Below are 21,141 nucleotides of genomic sequence, written 5' to 3'. Positions count from 1 at the left end.
ATAAAATTGCTTTATAATAAACAAAAACAAAATCATCCTTTTATCATAAAGCGATTGAAAAATGCACGCAAAAAAGAAAAATACTTTATAGGGAATTCATTAGACAGAGAACTAGAGGCAGAAAATAAATATAAAAAATATAAAAAATAAGCTAATAGCTAAGAACAGCTGAGAGAGATTACTATCATAAAATATTTGATGATAACAAAGACAATGTTAAAGGTATGTGGACAATTCTAAATTAACACGGTCCGAGGCAGGAAGGTTATCCAAAATATTTTACAATAAATAATACTAACAAATATGAATATGAATGAGGTGGTGAACTGCTTCAATGAATTCTTTGTCAATGTTGGGTCTGATGTTGCTAAGAGTCTCCCTGATTTGGGAAAATCAGATGGTTGTTTAATAGATAACAAACTTTAGCTCCACGTTCCTTACACCAGTAGATGAAAGAGAAGTTGCTGAAATTGTCCTTAAACTTAAGAACAAAAAGTAATTTGACTGTGATGATATTGATATGTCTATAGTGCAGAATGTATTTTAGGGGATTTCAAAACCACTAAAATATATCTGTAATAATTTATTATTCTAAACTGTTACATTTCCAAATAAAATGAAAATAAGGCAATTTCATTCTATAATATTTCCAATATTCCAAAATGTACAAAAAAGATGTTCAATAATCACTTGGATAATTTCTTAGACAGAAACAAGTTACTCTGCAAAAGCCATTATGGATTCAGATCAAACAGGTACAGGTCAACATCATTGGCATTACTCATTCATTGGAACAAAAATTCTCTCTCTCTCTCTCTCTCTCTCTCTCTCTCTCTCTCTCTCTCTCTCTCTCTCTCTCTCTCTCTCTATATATATATGTATATTTTTTTATATATATATATTTTTTTTTTTTTACATATATATATATATATATATATATATATATACATATTAGGGGCGGGAATCTTTGAATGTCTTACGATTCGGTTCGATTCCGATTTTTGGGTCTGTGATTCGATTCAGAATCGGAATTGTAATGATCTACTCCAGTCTGACTCGCTAATGCTAATTAGCGCGCTACTCGCGGTACTTTTATCACTCAAAAGAATGGCTCCACATTGCAAAAAAACAACTTTTATTGGAAGACTTTTTCCTTCTACTCTCTAATGTGGCTACAATTTAACAGTGTATTAGACCGCGTTTTTGATTTTGGGACATTTAAAATCGATTCTGAATCGTACTAAATGAGAATTGCGATTCTTAAATATATATATATATATATATATATATAAAGATAAGCATTTGATACAATAAATCACAATATATTATGATACTGGAACGATATGGAATCATGGAAAGGGTACTGGATTGGATGAGGAGTTAATTGACTGACAGGAGAAAGTTTGTAAAGCGAGGTGATTTGTACTTAACATTTATTGTGGTGTCCCCCAGGGATCATTGCTCGGCCCCAAATTATTTATTCTTTACATCAATCATTTATGTAAGGCATAAAATGTGTTAAAATGTATTTTGTTTGCAGACAATGCCAATATTCTTTGTTCTGGCAGTAATTTACAACTCCTAATACTGTACATGACATAAATATGGAATTGATGAAAGTAAAACAATGGTTTAATATGAATAAACTGACATTACATTTAAGTAAAACTTAAATGATCGTATTTGGGAACGGTAACAAGGATATAAAATTACAGATCCATTTGGATGGGGTGCCCATTGACAGAGTTTATGAAATCAAATTGTTGTGAGTGACAATAGATGAGAAGAAAAAAAAAACACAAGTCAAATATTTACATTCCAATGCATAGCAGTATTAAATCAAGCAAAATAGGTTCCGGATCATGAGTTACTCTCTATTCTTACTGTTCAATAGTTTTTTCTGCATACAGTATAATTTATTGTGCTGAGGTTTAATAATTAATAATTACATCACGTCAATACACCACCAGATGTCGGTGATGTTTATGTTATGAATATATATATATATATATATATATATATATATATATATATATATATATATACATACATATATATATATATATATATATACATACATATATATATATATACATATGTATACATGCGTGTATGTTTACGATGTAAATAAGAAAATAGTACCATAATATTAAATTAAGAGGTACATAATAATTTAGCATGTACCCAAAGCGGATTTCTAACTTCATATAGGCTGGCTGAGCTTTCTCCTGCTTGGCATTTAGCAATAAATAAAATAACCCTTAGTGAGGTCATAAAAATCCTCCAGGAGGTAGCTCCTCCTCCCTTCTCTTCGTTTCTAACTACAGTACTGGAGTTGTACTTTATAGAACATTTTAGATGCTTATTATACACTGGTCAGCAATTTTTTTACTATTTTTCCTCTAATAAGAGAAGTCGGAAAACATCAAGCCACCTGGGATTGAAATTTGCTGTTAACAAGTGTTTGGAGTTATTTTTATGATGATTTGTTTTGCCTGTTCTTTACAAAGTATCCAACTTCATATTTTTGAGTGAGTGAATAAATGTATGTTCCAACATTTCCGATTTTTTTTTTCTAAATAATTTGGGCTCAGGGTGCCCTTTTTGGTTTGGGCATCTGTCCAAAAAGACGATTCGTATGAGTAGCGCATACATTCTGAATCTGAATCAGCATTTCTTTGGGCGATCCGGAGATTGAGACGAATTACCTGTCATTAATGAGTAGTAGTTCGGGTATGATAAAGTCGGGAAGTCCGGCGTCATGGAGTCCACTTTCACCCCCCTGGACACAAGCTCCTTAAAGCCTGCCAGTGAGTTCAGGTCGTCCATGTAGTCATAGCGAAAACCATCGATCAGGAAAACGAGTAACGGATTGACCGCGACACACAGCTGCCCCGCTGCCACCAGCAGCAACACACACACCGACACGCAGGTGGAGGAGCCCATGATCAGGAGTGGAGTGGAGTGCTTGTTTCTCTCTCCTTGTTCTCAGATCAAACACCGTGTGGCAAGTGGCAAAACAACACTCAAGTGTCGACAGCAGGCGGAGAGAAAAGCGGGACCCATCTCACACGGTGGGCGCGGGGAGGGGACCACACCGGAAGTAGGGGATCACGCCGGAAGTTAGGGTTTCAACCGTGGCCCAAAATAAGAGTGAGAAAGCAGATCCTACGAACCACGAGTCAGAGGCAATGTTTCATTTGTGATACATTCACAAGCTAACTTGGCATAATGAATAAAAGCTCTTCTTTGCACACAAAACCTGCTCTTTCACTTTGTTCCACTGCTCCCTGTCTAATGTTATTTGTCTTACAGTGTATAGTTACATAAAACATGGACGTTTAGTTAACCAAGTGTGATTTTTTTTAAACCATCATCATTTCCGTCAGTAAAAGGCTAATGACACCTGATTAGCGTCATCTTGATCGATCAGCTGTCTTTTTTTTTTTTTTGCAGTTAGCCGTTACATAATGGCTAGTTAATGTTATCAATTAAGTTGCTCACATTTGCGACACTGAAATGGCACCAGGCCAAATTAACTTAACTACTTTTTTTTTCTATAAATTTTTATTTTGTATGTGGGTGAGAATGTGCATGTGCGTGTGTGTGTGCATGTGTGCGTGTGCGTGTGTGTGTGTGTGTATTCATTAGTTCACCTAAAACCTATTAAAAATCCCATATCGTTCACCTAAACTGAATACTTCAGAATCCAGCTAGAGTCGTGAGGTTGTCAGGAGACCCGAGGAAGGATCAAAGAAAAGAAAGGAAAGTGAAATCCAGCACCGACCAGACATTAACTACTACCCACCGGGTTACCAACCAGAGTCTTTCACCAACCCCAGAAACATCTAAATTCCAACAAATTAGGGAGACCTCAAGAGACCAAAGGAGAGACTGAGGAAAGGAAGGAAGGACAGATGAAGCAGAGTGAGATCCACAGACACCAGCCTCCACCGATTCAACGACCAGAGGAAGAAGCAGATTGTGTTTGCGTTTCGATAGATGCTGGTGTGGTGGATCTGGCATGCATGAAAATCCCCCCCAAAGAGGGGAGCCGTCGACCCCTGCCAGGACAGAGCAAGCGCAACACCTCAGGGCCCCCCAGGCCACGGCAGCGCCGGAGAGCAAACCCATGAGCCAGGAGCGTCCCCCCACTCTATCACGGCCCGCGCCCCCAACCCAACGCAGCAGGACGGGGCACAGCCCGCCAGGCACCCCACCGGTCCACAGCCCCCGCACCCCCCACGACCCACCCGCCATCCACCCCAACCAAAGTAAAAAAAAGTGTTCATCTTCTTTGCGGATTCTTCTTCTACGCTTTCCGTTAACTCCCTGTGGCTGTGCTACAGTGCCACTCCAGACTTGGCATATACATTACAGCCGTCCTCAGTGTCTTCTTTTGGACACACGCAAGTCTTGAAATGCTTCTGAGTGTATGAGATTTGTTTGAGGAACGAAGCCGGCTCTGCTTCCGTCTGGACGGGGCCTAAGTGAGGTTCAACCAAGGTCATATAGCATTCAGACAGAAGATGTCGATAAGAGATAAAATAAGAGATACAATTGTTGAGATCTTGTCACGAAACCTGCAAGTGGAGAAGGAGTCTGCTGAACAACCTCATCACACACTCAAGACTCCATCACATGAATCACCTACCCCAGGGATAGGCAAGTTCGGTCCTAGAGAGCCGCAGTCCTGCATGTTTTCAGTGTCTCCTGCCTCCAACCCAGGTGTTTCAAATCATCAGCTCATAATTACGTTCTGCAGGAGCCTCTAAGCTGTGTTCGAGGAGGGAAACATGCAGGACTGCGGCTCTCTAGGACCGAACTGACCTACCCATATGAACCAACACTCAGAACATCTTCAAGAAATATGAGAGTCATGAACAATCTTAGATGTGTTTATATGTTTGTTGAAAGGTTAATATGATGGCACAATATACTTGTATAGTACAGCCTGAGTTTGGGATAAATTGATTTTGTTGTTAACTAGGAATTAACAAGTTAAAAGAGAGTTATAATTTTTCTTCAATTATATATGCCAGTGTTTCTCAACCCTGGTCGTCACCCTGTTTTCCATATCTCCCTATTCCACACGCAGGTGAAGCTTGTTATCAGGTTTCTCCAGAGCTTGCTGATTAGCTGTCATTGGAATCACCTGCGTGTGGAATAGGGAGACATGGAAAACAGGCTGGATAGTGTGCCTGGAGGACCAGAGTTGAGAAACACAATAGGCTACATAAGGGAAGACAATGTTCATTTTGTCAAGAAAGAGCAAGGTTTAATTGTTAAATAGTTTTCATTACATAAATAAATAATTATGTAATGATAAGAGCAAATGCATATTTGCCTGACATCAATGGTTCATGTGAATGCTGCATATTGACAATTACGAGCTTATGTCACGGCGATCTTTTTGGTGCATTCGAGGAAAGTTTGAAGTCGGATTTATCCCACTCGGGAGTGTCCCGTTCCGCCCTCAAAGCGTTTGAGGCAAATGTAAACAACATTCCGATAATGTGCTGATTCCGATAAAATGTTGTCACGTGAACATATGTCTTGTATTTACATTTGCCTCCAATGCTTTGAGGTCAGAACTGACAATCTGAGTGGGATATATCTAACTTCCCACTTTCATCGAATGAAACATTTATCCTCAGTGAAATGACGCTCTGCGCTCATTGAAAAGCATTGGACTTTGGATCATTGTAATTTGATTTGTGAGGATTATTTTTGATTTGAAATTGCGATAAAAAGTTGTTTGACTTCTATAACAATATGCCTGGTTTGTATGCTCGTCACAGGCAAAAGCAATACAATACGCCGTGGAAATGAATCGTTGCATTGCAGATATATAAAAAAATGCCTGGATGTACGGAATTGTCAATAGTACATTTGGACAGCAGAGGGCGTTTGTGTGTATTAATATGTTCCTGTCTGTCTGTACAAATGAAGCCGACCAAGTGATACATAAAGTATACTTTATGTCTTCCTTAAAGTAAGTTTGGCTATTGATAACCCACAACAAAAAGAATACAGTGTGCACCTGGCCTGGACTGCTTGCACTGTAAAATCTGACCAGATGTGACTTGTACTGCTTAAATGGTGGCGTTGTTTTTTTTTTTTAACTGCTGTGTCTCCTTGAAATCCACTGGATTGAAACAGCACACCAATGTAACCAAACATCATTATTTTATTATCTTAAAAAGTAACACAATCCCCATAGGGTATCACATACACTACAACAATGGTAACACCAGTACTAACATCAAAGGGACTTCCAGATATTATAGACATTTTTTCTTTAAAAAAAAAAATCCCTCTTTTTATTGTTTAAATTAGTTGACTAGGCATGACAGATAAACATCATTTACAGGTATGTCACCATTTGAAGCAATGTTATTGTTGAACCTCAAGTTTAAGAACCCACTGCCGATGTTAAGGGAAGACATTTCATGGACTGTCAGTGTAAAAAAAAGGGATGGACGGTTAAATTTGACCTGTGGCTGGATGATGGAGGGAAGGCCTGTGGGCCAGTCAGTAGTAGGGAGGATTGGGGCAGGGGCAGTGCAAATATCAGATATGAGGTACCGAACCTCTTGACCCCCACCAGACAAGAGACTACAGCCCTATTTTACAGGTGTGACTCGAGGTCGGTTGGACTCCTGAACTCAGTGGTTAATCCAAGATTAGTGGTACGATAGAGGCTGACTCATTTTACAGAACAGGTGAGCCCAATAAATTGCAATGGTCGAATAGAAACTAGACAATGACTGTCCAATTGAAAGAACGTGGAACCAAGCAATAGTAGGTACAGATGATACACATTCCCTCTGGAGAGGTAGACTTAGCACTAGAGTCCAACTGCAATTATGTTATTAAGGACTAAAGGCCCAGTGGTCTGGGTTTAGAGGAGTCTGCTTTAAAGGATTTCAGATCTACATTGCACTATTGAAAACACTGGTTTAGAACCATATTGCATTGCAGAGCTCCAATAAACTACCTCAAAGCAGTGGTGGGAAAATGAAGCCTCATGAACCACTTGGGATATTTTTCTCTCTTCTAGATGGCGCTTATGGTTTAAAAAATACGATGGTCTATTTGGGCCACTCATATAGATTTTTATTTCCTGAGGGAGGGAAATATTCCAAGAAAAAAACTCTAGAAAACTTTATAAAGCGGAAAATTTGTGACTTTATAAAATGGCAAATTTGCAAGAAAAAAACTCAGAAACTTACCACAAATACACGTTGCGTAGCTATAGTCTAATGTGAGAATTCGTTGGTGGTTAATGGGACACGGTTTATAAAATAAAAAGGCAGAATGGAGACGGATTCATTCTTAATTTAAACTTTACTTGTCGTACACGGCAGCAAGAGCAACAACACTTCCTGATCCCCTGTCAGCTGACTAACACTAACCAATCAGAAGTTGCATACTTGTGAATGACGGAGAGCAGCAGATTCGACACATCAACCTAACCACTTGTACAAAAAAATACCAAAATGTATGAATGATAATTCTGGAAACATAAAAAAATGTACATTTAAATAAATTAACTTAAATGTTTGATCCTCATGGTGTGAAAGAGTGAATGCTTAACATCATATTGTTAATCTCTGCTAAAGCAATTACTACATTCTTATTTTGAAAACCCGACCGAAAAGTACTGGCACAAACATCCGAGTAGTACGCTTGTGTATTTCTCGTAAGTTTCTGAGTTTTTTTTCTCACAAATCTGCCACTTTATAACCTCGCAAATGTACGATTTTTTTTCTCAGAATATTGCCCCCACCCTCTAAAAAATACATATTTATACGTGGCCTTAATACGCAGTCATATAAAGATAAAGGCTAGTGCAATAGAGATTGATTAAATTTCCATTGCACCAATCAAGCACCATCTAGAGGAGTAAAAAAAATATATATATATATATTGCAAGTGGTTCATGAAGCTTCATGTTGGTATCATACCAAATTGAACTGTATTGTTGAGTGGAGGCTTTATTACTAGCTTGTAAAGCTGGGACCAACAGAATTTAAACCTCTTCCGGTGGAGTATGTCATTGAAAGCAAAGCACATTAGTAGAACAAAAACATCAGGACTCTGGTACAGAGAAGATAATAAAGCTGTAGTACACCATAAGGTCATTTAAGATATATATTATTGTTTGGCGTTCTAGAGAGCTGTAAGTGGAACTTTACAATGTGCGTATCCCAAATCTGCGATGACATTTTGTTTCCCGTGCGTTTTTGCACTTGGCTCACTCGCTTATTAGCAGCTACGCTATGACAGTTGGTGAACAAAAAGCAAATCAAAGGTCAAGGAGTCCAGCACTTGGATGTGTAATGTGTACTGTATGTATGTGCAGACATTCACAGGCCAGAGGCTGATGACAGTGTGATCATGGAAAGGACGACTCCGCTGTGTTTTTGCTGTTGTGGAGGTAGTTGAAGAAGAGCTTGTAGGAGGACAACATCAGGGTGGCTGACAAACTTCCTAAGCCTGCAGTAGGATGCATCTCATATCAGGACGACTAGACCGATAGCATGATTGGCCAGCCCAACTCGTTTCAGTTTAGGCTTAAAAAATAAATAAAAATCTATCTAACACACCGACACAAATGAGTCACGGTGTCCTCCTGCTCAGTGTTATGTGAAACCAATATACTTCTCCGATGGCCATTAACATGTAGGTGAAATTATCACTAGTAAGCAGCCGTTTAATACTATATACCAACTATATCATCACTCCTTACTGTGATTACCATTATGACCATCACCGTCCATAATGCATTTTTAGCACCATGAGTGAGCATGGCTCGGGAATTTCAGAATTGAACTCAAGTCATGAAGTGGATATTTATAAATTTTTCATTTTTGTATGAATAAATACGGAAATATAATAAAATCACAACCCTGCTCTTGGTGAACAACACTTAGATGGATTCAAGTTGATTTTCAAAACCATACCATCCCAAAATCCAAATGGACATTCAAATACCAGCACAGATACCCATTTTGCATTCAAATCTCACGCTCTGCATGTGTTCATATTCTCATGCCATGCAATCAACTTTAATCACAATTATTCATGTCCACTGAATGCTTCTGTTACCAACTGTCTTATTTATTCCCGCTATTGTACAATATACTCAAAACAATAGTCAGTCCTTAGATGTGTTCTATCAATCTTGATTATTGTATCAAATTTATCAAAACCCAAGATGCCTTTTAAGAACCTGTAAGTAGCCCGTTTTTACTTATCTGTTTCAGTTTTCATGTCTGTGATTCACGCTATTTAATTCTCTAATGCAGGGGTGTCAAACTCATATTAGCTCAGGGGCCACATAGAGGAAAATATATTACCAAGCGGGCCGGATCGGTAAAATCATGGTAGGCCTATATAACTTAAAATCAGTTATATGCAGATTTTCACTATTTGCGGGCCAGCCCTAAATTGCAAGAGGTAAATATATTGTCTCCAAAAAAATAACACAAATGCAAATAGAACGCGGCATTTTTAGGTTGGCCTATATTTTTTTCATTATTATTATTATTTTTAAACAAACTCTAACCTAACGTCATGTGTCAAATGTTGACATCCATATCAATTTTGTGTACAAGTGTGTACATCTGAGGATTGCTTGTGAAATTACGAATTTATATGCTTTGATTGTGGCCGGCTGATTAATTGGTCAGACATTACTTTTTTTTTTTTTTTACTTACAAAATCATCTCGCGGGCCGGATCAAACCCCTTTGTGGGCCTGATCCGGCCCGTGGGCCATATGTTTGACACCTTGCTCTAATTAGCAGTTGGAATGGGTTTAGTGCATAATTAATGTTGAAAAAATTCTATTTTTAGTTGTTTTCAATATAACAGAACTTACATGCTCAAAAGTTAGAGAAACAATTGAATCACCAAGCCTGTACAACAAATCCTTGTTTTGTTTGCATTATATGTGGGTTCAAATTTACAAGAACCTGGTGGGGGGTTTTGTGTGTGTGTTTTTTTATGTGTGGTATGCATGACAGAAGCCAAATAGCTTGAAGTGGTAACACTTCATAATAACTATGTTATAACTAGTTAATAGATCATTAGTAAACTAATAATCAATTAATTATTAATGACGTGTTATTTAACAGTTTGTAAGGATTTATAATGCTGCTTTAAGATAGTTAATTTATCATTAATAACTAACTGTTAACTGTAATAATTAACTGTTAGATAGTGAGATATAGTTAATGATTTACTGTATAACTAAACTACTAAATGAGTAATAGATCATAAAAAAATATATTAGTATATTACTAGTGACTTGTTGAGTATCAGTTAATAGTTTATATAGGTTATTGGAACATTATTCTTAAGTTGCAACTATTCCTCATTAAATGTTCGTAAATAACTCATTCATTAACAGTTTACTGATGATATATTAACTAGTTATAACAGATAGTTATTATAAAGTGTTACCCTTGAAGTTTGAGGAGAGTCACCTAATGCAATAATAAACACAGGATGGATGTATGTACTGCATATATATTAGAGCTGTCAAACAATTAATATTTTAAAATCAGATTAATCACATTTTAGAATTTTGATTCATCACGATTAATCGCTTAACTAAAAAGGGTTTTTATCAAAATCTTTTTGCCCGCCAAATTTAAAGAGCATATGTTATGTGTTAATTCTTTTGACATTTGATGTTATGAGGACGTCTTCAACATTTTTTGATCCACTGCACATGCTTATCTTTTTCATACCAGTTAATTACTTGCATAATTTAAAATGGAAGAAAAAATGACCCCGATAGCTTGACGTGAACAAATACAGTGGTACCTCGGAGTTTGAACATAATTCATTCCTGTGAAGTGTTCAAAGTCCGAATTGTTCAACCTCCGAAACATTTTTTCTCATAGGAAATAATGTAAATGTAATGAATCCGTTCCCAAGCTCCAAAAACAGAAAATTCCCATTTTAATTTCTATTTATTTTTACATTTACAGTACAGTACAGTATTTAAACAATCAAAAATACCATACCTTTTTTGTTGTGGTGTGATGGCATCAGTGGATGATAAATGCTATGTTAATGCTAGCTTTAGTTCAGTGCTGAGTTTGTGTATTTTACATTGGGCATATTGTTAGACTACTAAGCGGTCCTTGCATGCGTTGTTTAACGTCAGGCACGTTGTTGAACAGCTAAGGGGGGTTCTCGTGCCAGTATTTATAGAAGCAGTCACGGTAGTTACAACGGCGCGATAATCTCCTTCCTAATTCCACTGTGGTTTGTAGCACTGTATGTTTTTCTTTGCTGCCACTGGCACTGTCTTTCTTTGGGCTCATGGCGAAGAAAATTGTCATGGAAAAATCTAAATGCACTCGCGAGTATGGAGCACCTCCAGGAGAATTCGCGATCTGACTGGAAATGAGCAGTGCATTGTCTCAACTACCGCAACGTGAGCATTCGGCATTGCTCGGCTTCATTCGGCTACCCGTTTTCAAGGTATGTTCAGCTTAGCTTGCTTTGCTTGGGCGTTCAAACTCCGAGGCATTTTTTACTCACATTTTTGGGTTGAAGTGCAATTTGTACGAGTTCCGAGATGTTCAAACTCCGACGTTCCACTGTATTCTGAATGTCATACGCAAACATTTATTAAATGCTTTCCTTTAATGCATGTAGTTATGTTTATTGCTCAAACACAACCTGCGCTACCTTTAACGTAACCATCCGCCGTCAAGCTTAAGGATCATCTGCGGTCAAAATTAATACTGTGATTAATCTGCGTTAATACATGATTAATGCGATAATTTTGAGTTAACGCTTAAAATTTGACAGCACTAAATATACATATATATTTATATGGTAATTTCAGGCTCTTTGAATACAAATTGTATTTAATCACTAATTGACTCTTTGAATATTAATAAAGCCCACAGTACTGTATGTAGACATGAGGCAGCAGCATCCAGTGGACGTAATGAATAAGAGATAAGGAAGGTCTCTGGTTTGGGTCCATAAATGAAGGAAACAGACCAAACTAAAAGCTGGCATTGTTGTTCAGGCTGATCCGATTAACAGAACACGACAAAAGCAATAAATTGTTGGCGCATTTGCAACTTCTATCCTGTAGTTCTGAATGTTTGAGAAATGTTCTCACATTAGTCAATCGGGAATCTGACTGACTGTGAAAGACTTCCAGGATTACGTGCCGTAGACTTCTGTATGTGTGTGTCAAGCACAGAAACAGTTATATCTTGGAACTCCAGCGACATGGCTAATAAAGCTGAAAACGTTTCAATCCTCAACTAAAAGGAAGCGGTTGGGTACAGGTTGTAGGAAATACCATATGTCTGGCTCACATTTTTGATAACCGATGACAATATTCAAGGAAACCGATGAGACAAAATGCTGGATCAGTGGCTGTATGTAGCGTCAGTAACAATAGTTAGCAGAGCCTCGGACCCTTTGGTGTGTAAACACACCATTGGACGGAAATATGGAGCAGCTGGAATGCAGAGGTGGCAAATCCAGGTCCAGAAAGTACCACAGTTTGGCTTTAGCGCCAGGTGCTATCTAGCTAGCTCCCTAGCATGGTGCTTGTTTACCTGCTAGTGAGCTAGCTAGCAATCACCTGCGGCTAAAGTCAAACTGTGGCAGAGGTTTTACTTTCTGGACCTGGATTTGCCACCAGGTGCTAGCTAGCTAGCTCCCTAGCATGGTGCTTGTTTACCTGCTAGGGAGCTAGCTAGCAAGCACCTGCGGCTAAAACCAAACTGTGGCAGGGGTTTTACCTTCTGGACCTGGGTTTGCCACCTCTGCTGGAATGGGACTGGAATGATATGACCTGAGATTCCAGATTACTGGTACACAACCATATCCCACACGTCACACACACATCAACGCAAACACACAAAGTCGAACCCAAGTAAGTGAAAGAACACAACAGCGGTGTGTGAACACAAGGCTATGAAATGACAATGGTTAGTCTGCCCAGTGGCAAGTATGTGTGAGCAGTCTTATGGTGGTCAAAATTCCTTTGTAAGAATGTGTTTACGAGTGTATTAACAGCTAGAGTTCCACAGTCGTCTGGTGGCAGCTCCACTGATTCAGTCAATGTGACAGTCTGCATGTTTAACAGTCCTCGGGGCAGGACTTGCTCTTGTCCTTCCTTGGTCACGGCCTCTAGACGCTGGTGATTGATGCAAGGCAGGCGTTGGGCTTTTGGAGTTTTTCCGCTTGGCTGCCAGCTGGTTCGGGGATGGCACGGAATGAGAAAGGGGGACCGTTGCTATTTGTAATACCCAGGTGGCCGGGACTCAGAGCCAAATTCTGCCGACGATTACTCTCCACAATGGACGAGGTGTTCGATGCGAGGCTCTCCCTTGTTCTGCAAACACAAACAATGTGAGAATGAGCAAAGTGCCATAATTTGAATGGCGGAGATTAGAGTGGTAACTGTACACCTTAAAGCTTGCAAGTCAACCCTCAAAGTCAGTAAACCACATGCTATGCATGTTTAAAATACATTAAATAAAAAACAGCAACTTTCCAGCGGTTGAAATATTTGAAATCAGAGCTCATTCCATTGGATCCAATTCATTTTCAATGACCGTATGGTAGTTTAGCCTACCCACAATGCACCACGCCGCTACCCGTAATGCACCATGCAGTCGAGATGCGCACTTCGCTTATCAATGCAAGTATTTCAGCAAAGTCAACACGGCTTGGACACAAATAACAAGCAGGAAACAGAATTCGAAAAGAAATGTACCGAGGTTCTTCTTTCTACATTTGTTTACTGTTGCACTGCACATCGGAGAACCCAAAAGAAACTTGCGACATATTAACACGCTAGTAACAATAATTATAGTTTGAAACGACAATGTCATGTCGCACCGGCACATAAATCTCTTTTTGTTTTTGTTTTCTTCTTGTTTTTCCTCTTACGAGTGATTTTTATTTAACTTATCCATTAAACAATTGAACTTTTCTGAGTTTTGAGTCATGCATTTGGCTTCAAACCAAGTTCAGCCTTGACAGGTCTCTCATAAATCTAATAAATAGCAAGTCAACAACAAAGATATCGTCCTGGTGCCGACCTTGTGAGACACTGCACAGAACGGATCTTTCCGCTTATCTACAACAAGCGCTTCCTAAACACTTCTTTAGTAGTTCAGCCATTCTGATTGTTTAGCGCATTGTGTACTTGTTCAGCATAAGTTTAACATATCACCAAGGCTGCTTCTGGCATCTGTGATTGGGTGAATGTATTTGTACGCAGGGGGACTGGTCATCAGGAATTTCACGATCCATTTTTGGCACTCCCTCCGCACCGTTAATAAATATTCACACAAGAAGAATAGGAGTGTGACGATATAACGATAACGCAATAAATCGTGATACTTTGTCTCCTGATTGATTATCGATATGCCTACGCCAAGTATCGATATTTGTAGTTAATATACAGCCGCTATAACGGCTCCATTGTTCATTACTTATTGAGCAATTACTTGGCGGGCCGCTAGGGGGAGCGCCTCATAAGAGTGGCGGGGAAATGTACGGATGTCTTCAGGCGAAGAAGACTCATGAGCTTACTTTTACTTGTGTAAGGACATTTATCTCTCCAGCAAGTGACTCAGTTTTGCATAAGTTTTTATGAAAAATGTGTATCATATCTTCAATTTTAAAGTTTTAACACATGTTTTATGTTTCGACTTTTTGAAGCACGCAATTTCTGAGGAATATTAATATTGATTTAATTGGATTTAATATTTAAGTAATTTGATTGATTTATTTACTTTTGCAATGTTACACAAAAACATTTTAATTAAAAAAATTAAACAAAGTGTTTAAGAAAGACATAATTTTGTTCACAGAAAGTTGTCTGTTAAGAAGGCATTTGTATTTGTTTAAAAACAAATAAACTAAATTACTCACTGTGAAGAAGACACCAGTTTTAATATTGTGTATCAGTGATGGTACAAAAATAAAGTATTTTCTCATTGAAAGAACATCAGTTTATGTCTTGATTAGTTTTATCGTAGATTATCGTGGACTTATTACCTGACCAATATACTGATAATCGCGGTATCGTCATATCGTGGTATAATCGTTACCGTGAGCCTTGTATCGCATATTGTATCGTATTGTGAGGTTCCCATCCCTCAAGAGGAATCAGCATATGTCAGTCATCTCTTCACCCCCGGTCAATGAGTAGGATTCGGTGCGTGTCTGTCCTTCGCACCTCCAAACGTTGTTATTGCAGGCACGACCAGACAACAATCGAGGAAGCAATTCCAAAGCTGCCAGCCTCATTGGGAAAGGCAAAGCGAATTACGAAGGCCCTCACGTCATTTATTGAGGAGGATTTGCGTCATTATTCCGTTGTGGAAAATGAGGGCATTTCGAGCACTCCTGCAAACCATGTTGGAGCTCAGGTACACCAACCAAACCATCCCGACGCATTTCACAGTCACTAGATAAGTACATTTGAATTGACTTGATTCCTCTTGGGTTTTTGTAGCAAAATGGCATATTGAAAGCGCTCTCAAAAGGAATTTATATTTTGCCATTTGAAGGGATTCTGTGCCAATCATTTAACTTGCAGTAACGTAGGGAGCAGGGCGGGGTCACAATTTTTTTGTTATATTTTGAAAATACAATTGGGTATATGCCATGGAGGAGGCGGGACTTCCGACTTCCGTAAGTCACACACCTACGCTGTTTCCGGTTACTGTTGCGACGTAATAGGCCCTGTCCTAATACTTGCACTGCCACCCTTGTGCCCCTCAATAGGGTGTCTCAGTTCTCAGAGTGCGTCTCAGAGTGCTTCGGAGAACTGAGACACCCTACACACTCACACTCATCAACGAGAACGAGCAATTGAGGGGCACAAGGGTGGTAGTGCGAGTATTGGGACATGGCCAATACGTCACAACAGTAACTGGAAACCACGTAGGTGTGCGACTTACGAAAGTCGGAAGTCCGTGGCATCTACCCTATAGAGCCGTAAGGTACAGAATTATACCTTTATGTAACTCACGACAGGGTTTTTATTTTGCTTGATTGTTCGAATGGTAGCCCCGTATTCGTAATCGAATCGTGAGGTGCCCAAAGATTCCCACCATACCATTAGCATTAGCAAACATGCCAACATTTACCTTGGGGAGTTGAATCCACTGTCAACAGTAACTGAGCTAGAGTCCATACTGTCCAGTCTGGCAGAATGCGCTGACTGTTGATTCTGACCGGGTTCTGGAAGGTTCTCTTTAGCACTAGGGAAGGTGAGGGTTCTTTCAAACCTTCTCTGTAGATCCCTCTCCTTCTCTCTCTCCAACAGCCACTGCATGGTGCCTGCCCCGCCACCTCCCATTCCACCCACACCTCCTCCGGTTTTGCCGTCCTCTCCTCTACTTTTACTTCCTCCCTCCTCAAGTTCGTCGTCATCTGAAACATTGTAATAGTCAAAGGAGGCCTCTGCAGTACCGGTTGTGGGTTCGCTCCCCTGTATGGGAGCGGAGGGAGTTGCAACCAGAGGTTTGGGGGCATCAAAGGCCTCCTGGGAATCAAGTGCATCGCAGGATGAAGACAGAGTGGAGGAGGCAAGGACAGGGGTTTTCCTCAAGGAGCTGTATCCTGGCAAAGGAAGGCTAGGAGGTGGTTTGAAGAGTGTATCTTTACTAAAAATCTCCTTACGTTTTTCTTGACCACAGGAGGCACCGTGGGGAGGTCGCGCATTCGAAAGAGGGGGATCTGGCATCGAGAGAGGTATTGGAGGCAGGCTGCCACCTTTAGGTCCCACTTTTGAGAAGTCTTCCATTTCTGGAGGATGCGGTGTTTGTCTTTCTGTTTGCCTGTCAGTGCAGCCCAATTTCGACCCATCTTGGCTACTTTTGCCAAGAGTTCCCAGTGGGCTTGGGGCTGTGAGTATAGCCTCAGAAGAACCAGAGCACTGGAAGTAACCATCAGGAGGGATAGAGTTGTGCTGTGGTTTAGGAGAGTATGCTGGCAGACTGTCCCGACTCTTACATTTCTCTAAACTCCGACCACCATCTAACACTAGTGATTCCCCAGGCAATTTTGCCAAGGGAGGAGTGGCATGAGGGTAGTGGCAAGAGCTCTGGTTGGCTCGTAAGGTTCCGTCATCCGTATAGTAGCGGCTTCGATCATCGTAGTAACCAGGTGGTCCGATTAAACCAGTTCCAAGAGGTCCTTTCGAATTCTCCATGGATCTGGAGCGCTCCTTGGCTTTATCGCTTCGTTCATTCCTAGACTTCCTCTCCTGCGTGTGTGAGTGTGAGCGGTGGACTTTGGAGTGATGCGCTGATGGGCCGTGACTCGGTTCAGGGAAAGGCATTTCTGTCCGTCGTTTAGCCAGCTCTCCAGACACGTCCCATTCCGGTGTGACTGGTAGATGGGAGGCGTCAAGGATGTTGGGGTTGCTATGTGCCAGATGAAGTCGCGTCCGCTGCCGCTCCATGGCCAGGGCATGTTCCCTCGGCGAGCGAGCCAGCGAGGATGAGTAAGCTCTGTAGTCCCTGTCAGTTAGTTCCAAATGGGAACTCTCGCTCTGCTCACCCCGAGACACTCTTGTCTTACTATGTGAGCGGCTAAGTTTGGTCTGAGACTGCTTCCTATGTCTTCCCCCACTTCTTCTACTCCTTGAACTGTGATTAGCTGACGATGCTTTGCTCCTCTGTGCACGCTCCTCTTCAAGACGCTTCATGACTGCTGTGTGCCGGGCAAGGTTCTCCACTGTGAGATCAGGGTTAATTCTGCGGATAATCTCCATCTCTATATGACGCGGTAGCTGGCTGGGTGCCTCTTCATCACGGAGGGGCCACTCCTCAGGGGGGAACTGTGCAGAGAAGGTGGCTAGCTGCTTGGTCTTGTCCTTCTTAAAGCTAAGACGGAAGAGCTTCAAACCGAACTTACGACTCGCGGAACCACTTGCTGGCTGCTTCTCCAGTTCACCCGTTCCTCCTCCCCCACCCCCTCCTCCGCGATGCTTTGTGAGCGTGTCCGTCTTGAAGGGGAACCCGAGGGTGCTGCGGCTCTTTTCTGTGTTGCCTCCCGCTGGCTGAAGAGGCGACTGTGGAGAGTGTGGAGACGAATATGCCTCCCGGTGGTCTTTGGGGGATCTGAGCTGCAGAGTAGTGTGGTGACTAGGGGGGTCGTCTCCACGATGGGTGTTGTTATAAAAGGAATCCACGACTCCGCCACCCCCACTGTGGTTCAGGTTGGATTTTGGGTGACTTCGATCTCGCACGCCGCCAGAAGTGGATGGGGTGATGGTGCCAGAGAGAGGGGAGGTGCACTGAGTCTGCTGATTCTGCTGCTGATTCTGATGTTGCTGCTGTTGGTGCCGGTCAGCAGATCGCTCATCTAAGTGGTACCACTTGGAGCTGGTTCGAATGAGGCTTGGAGTGATGAAGTAAGTTTGAGGAGTTACAATAAAATATCCGTCAGGTGTTGGGTAGATCTTGCGTTCACGGACCAACATGTTAAGTGTGTGGTGCAGGACCTCCTCCGTTGGTGTGGGAACACCTGAGAAATGTTGGAAACAAGAATTAGTTGGACAATGGGCAAGTCACACAAATCCAATTAATGTGGTCTTTTCATTTGCACGGTCTATCATTATCGGCGGATTTCTTTATTATCTGGTTTATCTGTATGACGTCAAATTGGTTGATAATTGCCGATAATTATCGGCCACCGATATTATCGTGCATCCCTACTTTTTACTGTTGAAAATTGCAAAATTAGTAAAGTATCCCTTTTAATGAAACATATCTTCTTATTTTCATACATTTTCTTGGACATAATTCCAAAAGGTATGTTTGCCGCAAACACAACACTGCTTATCACCAAAAGAGCAAAATATCTACAGCAGAACAACGGTGTGTACAAATTCTGACAGTGGCGTGCAAAGTGTTTTCTGATGGCCTAAACATTATCAAAAGCAATAATGTCCATTTAAAACTGAAATTAAATGGTAAACAAACGTTTATTACCAATATTCTTTTGTCTTCATTTCATAGCGTGTTTCTTGGCTTACTTCCACTTTGTGTGTGTGTGTGTGTGTGTGTGTGCGTGCGTGCGTGCGTGCGTGTTTTTTGGTCCGATTTCAGCTTATGTGTTGCCATATTAAAGCTTTCAACTTTTAGCATCCACCGCATGTTTTAGATTACATACAAAAACCAACAAACAAAAACACTGCTAAAAATACTGATAGGGTGTAGACTGAGCTGACTATGCCTATCTTTTTTTCCTCAACTTTATTTCAAACATTTAAAATGACAATAAATCAAAAGAACATAATTTGACAATTGTGTCAAAAACAAATAACAAACAGAGACATTTAAGTTATTCCACAAAACAAGATATCATGAAATATAACTGTTTTCGTTCTCCATAAATAATAATATAGACTTCCAAATAATCTCATTTACAAATGAAAAGACTTACTGTTCGAAATGGAAGAGGATGAAGCAACTGCTTATCTAGTCCTATCCCAATTTTACTTCACTTATTACTTTAACTCATTACTCGTAAATGCCTTAACAAAAATTGTACTTTCAACCACTGTTTTATTATTCCTTTCTAGTATATTCAACAAAAAATATAGTTTTTAATACAATTTCTTAAATTAACAAATATTTATTTTCATGTTTTCCTCAATACCATTCCACAAAACCACTCCACAGGTCGAAATGCACATACTTTTGAGTTTTGTGCAAGCATAATGTTGTTTGAATTTCAATTCCCCTAAATCATAACCCCCTTCTCTTTTGGTCCCAAAACCGACCCTTGTGGGACTCCACAAGTAATACCCAGTTGAGCTGATTTGTGATTTCCCATTTGCACGAATTGATTCCTATTAGATATATAATTTGTCAACCAGAGTGTAACAGAGTGTTTCCTAACTAGTACTTGATGGTCTATTATGTCAAAGGCTTTTTTTTAAGTCTACTGTATATTTTTTGGGGTCCAGAGAACTGGTTATTTCTTCCATTAACTCTATTAATGCCATTGATGTGGATCTTTTTGGTCTGAATCCATACTGACTGTCATTTATCAATTCATACTTTTCAAAGAAATTATCAAGTCTATCTGCAAAACGTTTTTCTAAAATGTTTGAGAAATGAGGGAGTAGAGACCGACATATCAATGTCATTCCAGTCTGTGGAAATGTTGCTCTTGCATTTCACAACAATATCAATAATCTCTTTTTCAGTTATCTGATGATGTACATAAAATTCCAGTCAAAAGTTGACTGAGTTGGAGGACCGCGTGGGTAATATGTACAAAGATTGTATAAACTTATACTTATATAATCTTATGAAATTAGTGCTTGTTACAGTTAGCTGTTGTCTGCAGCAGTGTTGAAATCTTAAAAAGCCGTCCAATCATGTGCTTGTCAGAAAATATGGCAACATTACTTATAGGCCATTTCCTACCGGAAAGGTCAAAGCCCAAATCTCTTGTTCCCTCCTCTAACTTCTTTATCTCTCTTCTCTCAGTCTCTCAGTCTCTCTCTCTGGAGGTATTACTGACACTTACATCACAGCAGCCTCTTGGCCCAGGCAGTATGATGCAACTTGATGCACACAGACAAGCTGCTGCTGCAGTGCGTATGTATGCATGCATGCAACTTTTCATTATTTTGCACTTATTTCCTAAACACTTATCAACTATAAAATGTTAAACTCCTACCAAATCATCCATTTACACACAACAGTGGGCAACTAAGCATAAGATGGAAAGATGTCTCATAATAATACAATTTGCACAATAAACAACATACTTTCACTCAAATGCTATATTAGTTCAAGTCCTACCTCTTTCCCTACTTCTGAAAATGTTAAAATATCCATTATAGATTATTAAACCTCCTTTTTTTTTTTTTTTTTTTACTAAATATCATAACATCAAATAACTAAAACACTGGTGATATCAACCCCCACTGACAAAGGCCAGACAGACAGCTGTGTGTGTGTGTGTATACATTTTTGGCTTTTTTATGTTGTCTTTCATTACATCATGCAAATGCAGTTGCTTTGGTGACATGATGCAAGTTCAGAAGAGGGAAACCCAGCACTGACTGACACATTAGAACGGACTCAGTGTGCTCGTGACT

At 40.0% G+C, this 21,141-nt stretch overlaps 2 protein-coding genes across 4 annotated transcripts in view; both read right to left on the bottom strand.

The window, feature by feature from the left end:
- The window catches only part of enpp6 (ectonucleotide pyrophosphatase/phosphodiesterase 6), a 28,079-nt gene extending 24,981 nt beyond the window's left edge, over nucleotides 1-3,098 (bottom strand). The window contains exon 1 of the mRNA XM_086084732.1: nucleotides 2,709-3,098. Coding sequence (XP_085940858.1) covers nucleotides 2,709-2,946 — 238 coding nt within the window. The 5' untranslated portion in view covers nucleotides 2,947-3,098. The remainder of the gene's footprint in view (nucleotides 1-2,708) is intronic.
- Nucleotides 3,099-6,172: 3,074 nt separating this feature from the next.
- Nucleotides 6,173-21,141, bottom strand: part of LOC147167877 (storkhead-box protein 2-like) — a 69,131-nt gene continuing 54,162 nt past the window's right edge. For all 3 annotated transcript variants that reach the window (XM_086084532.1, XM_086084533.1, XM_086084534.1), the window contains exons 3-4: nucleotides 16,163-18,548; nucleotides 6,173-13,389 (exon numbers count right to left, since the gene is read on the bottom strand). In XM_086084532.1, coding sequence (XP_085940658.1) covers nucleotides 13,185-13,389; nucleotides 16,163-18,548 — 2,591 coding nt within the window. In that variant the 3' untranslated portion in view covers nucleotides 6,173-13,184. The remainder of the gene's footprint in view (nucleotides 13,390-16,162; nucleotides 18,549-21,141) is intronic.

This window comes from Leptonotus elevatus, chromosome 9 (assembly GCF_054856555.1).
Source record: "Leptonotus elevatus isolate MCC_2025b chromosome 9, RoL_Lele_1.0, whole genome shotgun sequence".
Lineage (NCBI taxonomy): Eukaryota > Metazoa > Chordata > Actinopteri > Syngnathiformes > Syngnathidae > Leptonotus > Leptonotus elevatus.
This window is presented reverse-complemented; position numbering and strand designations above follow the sequence as displayed.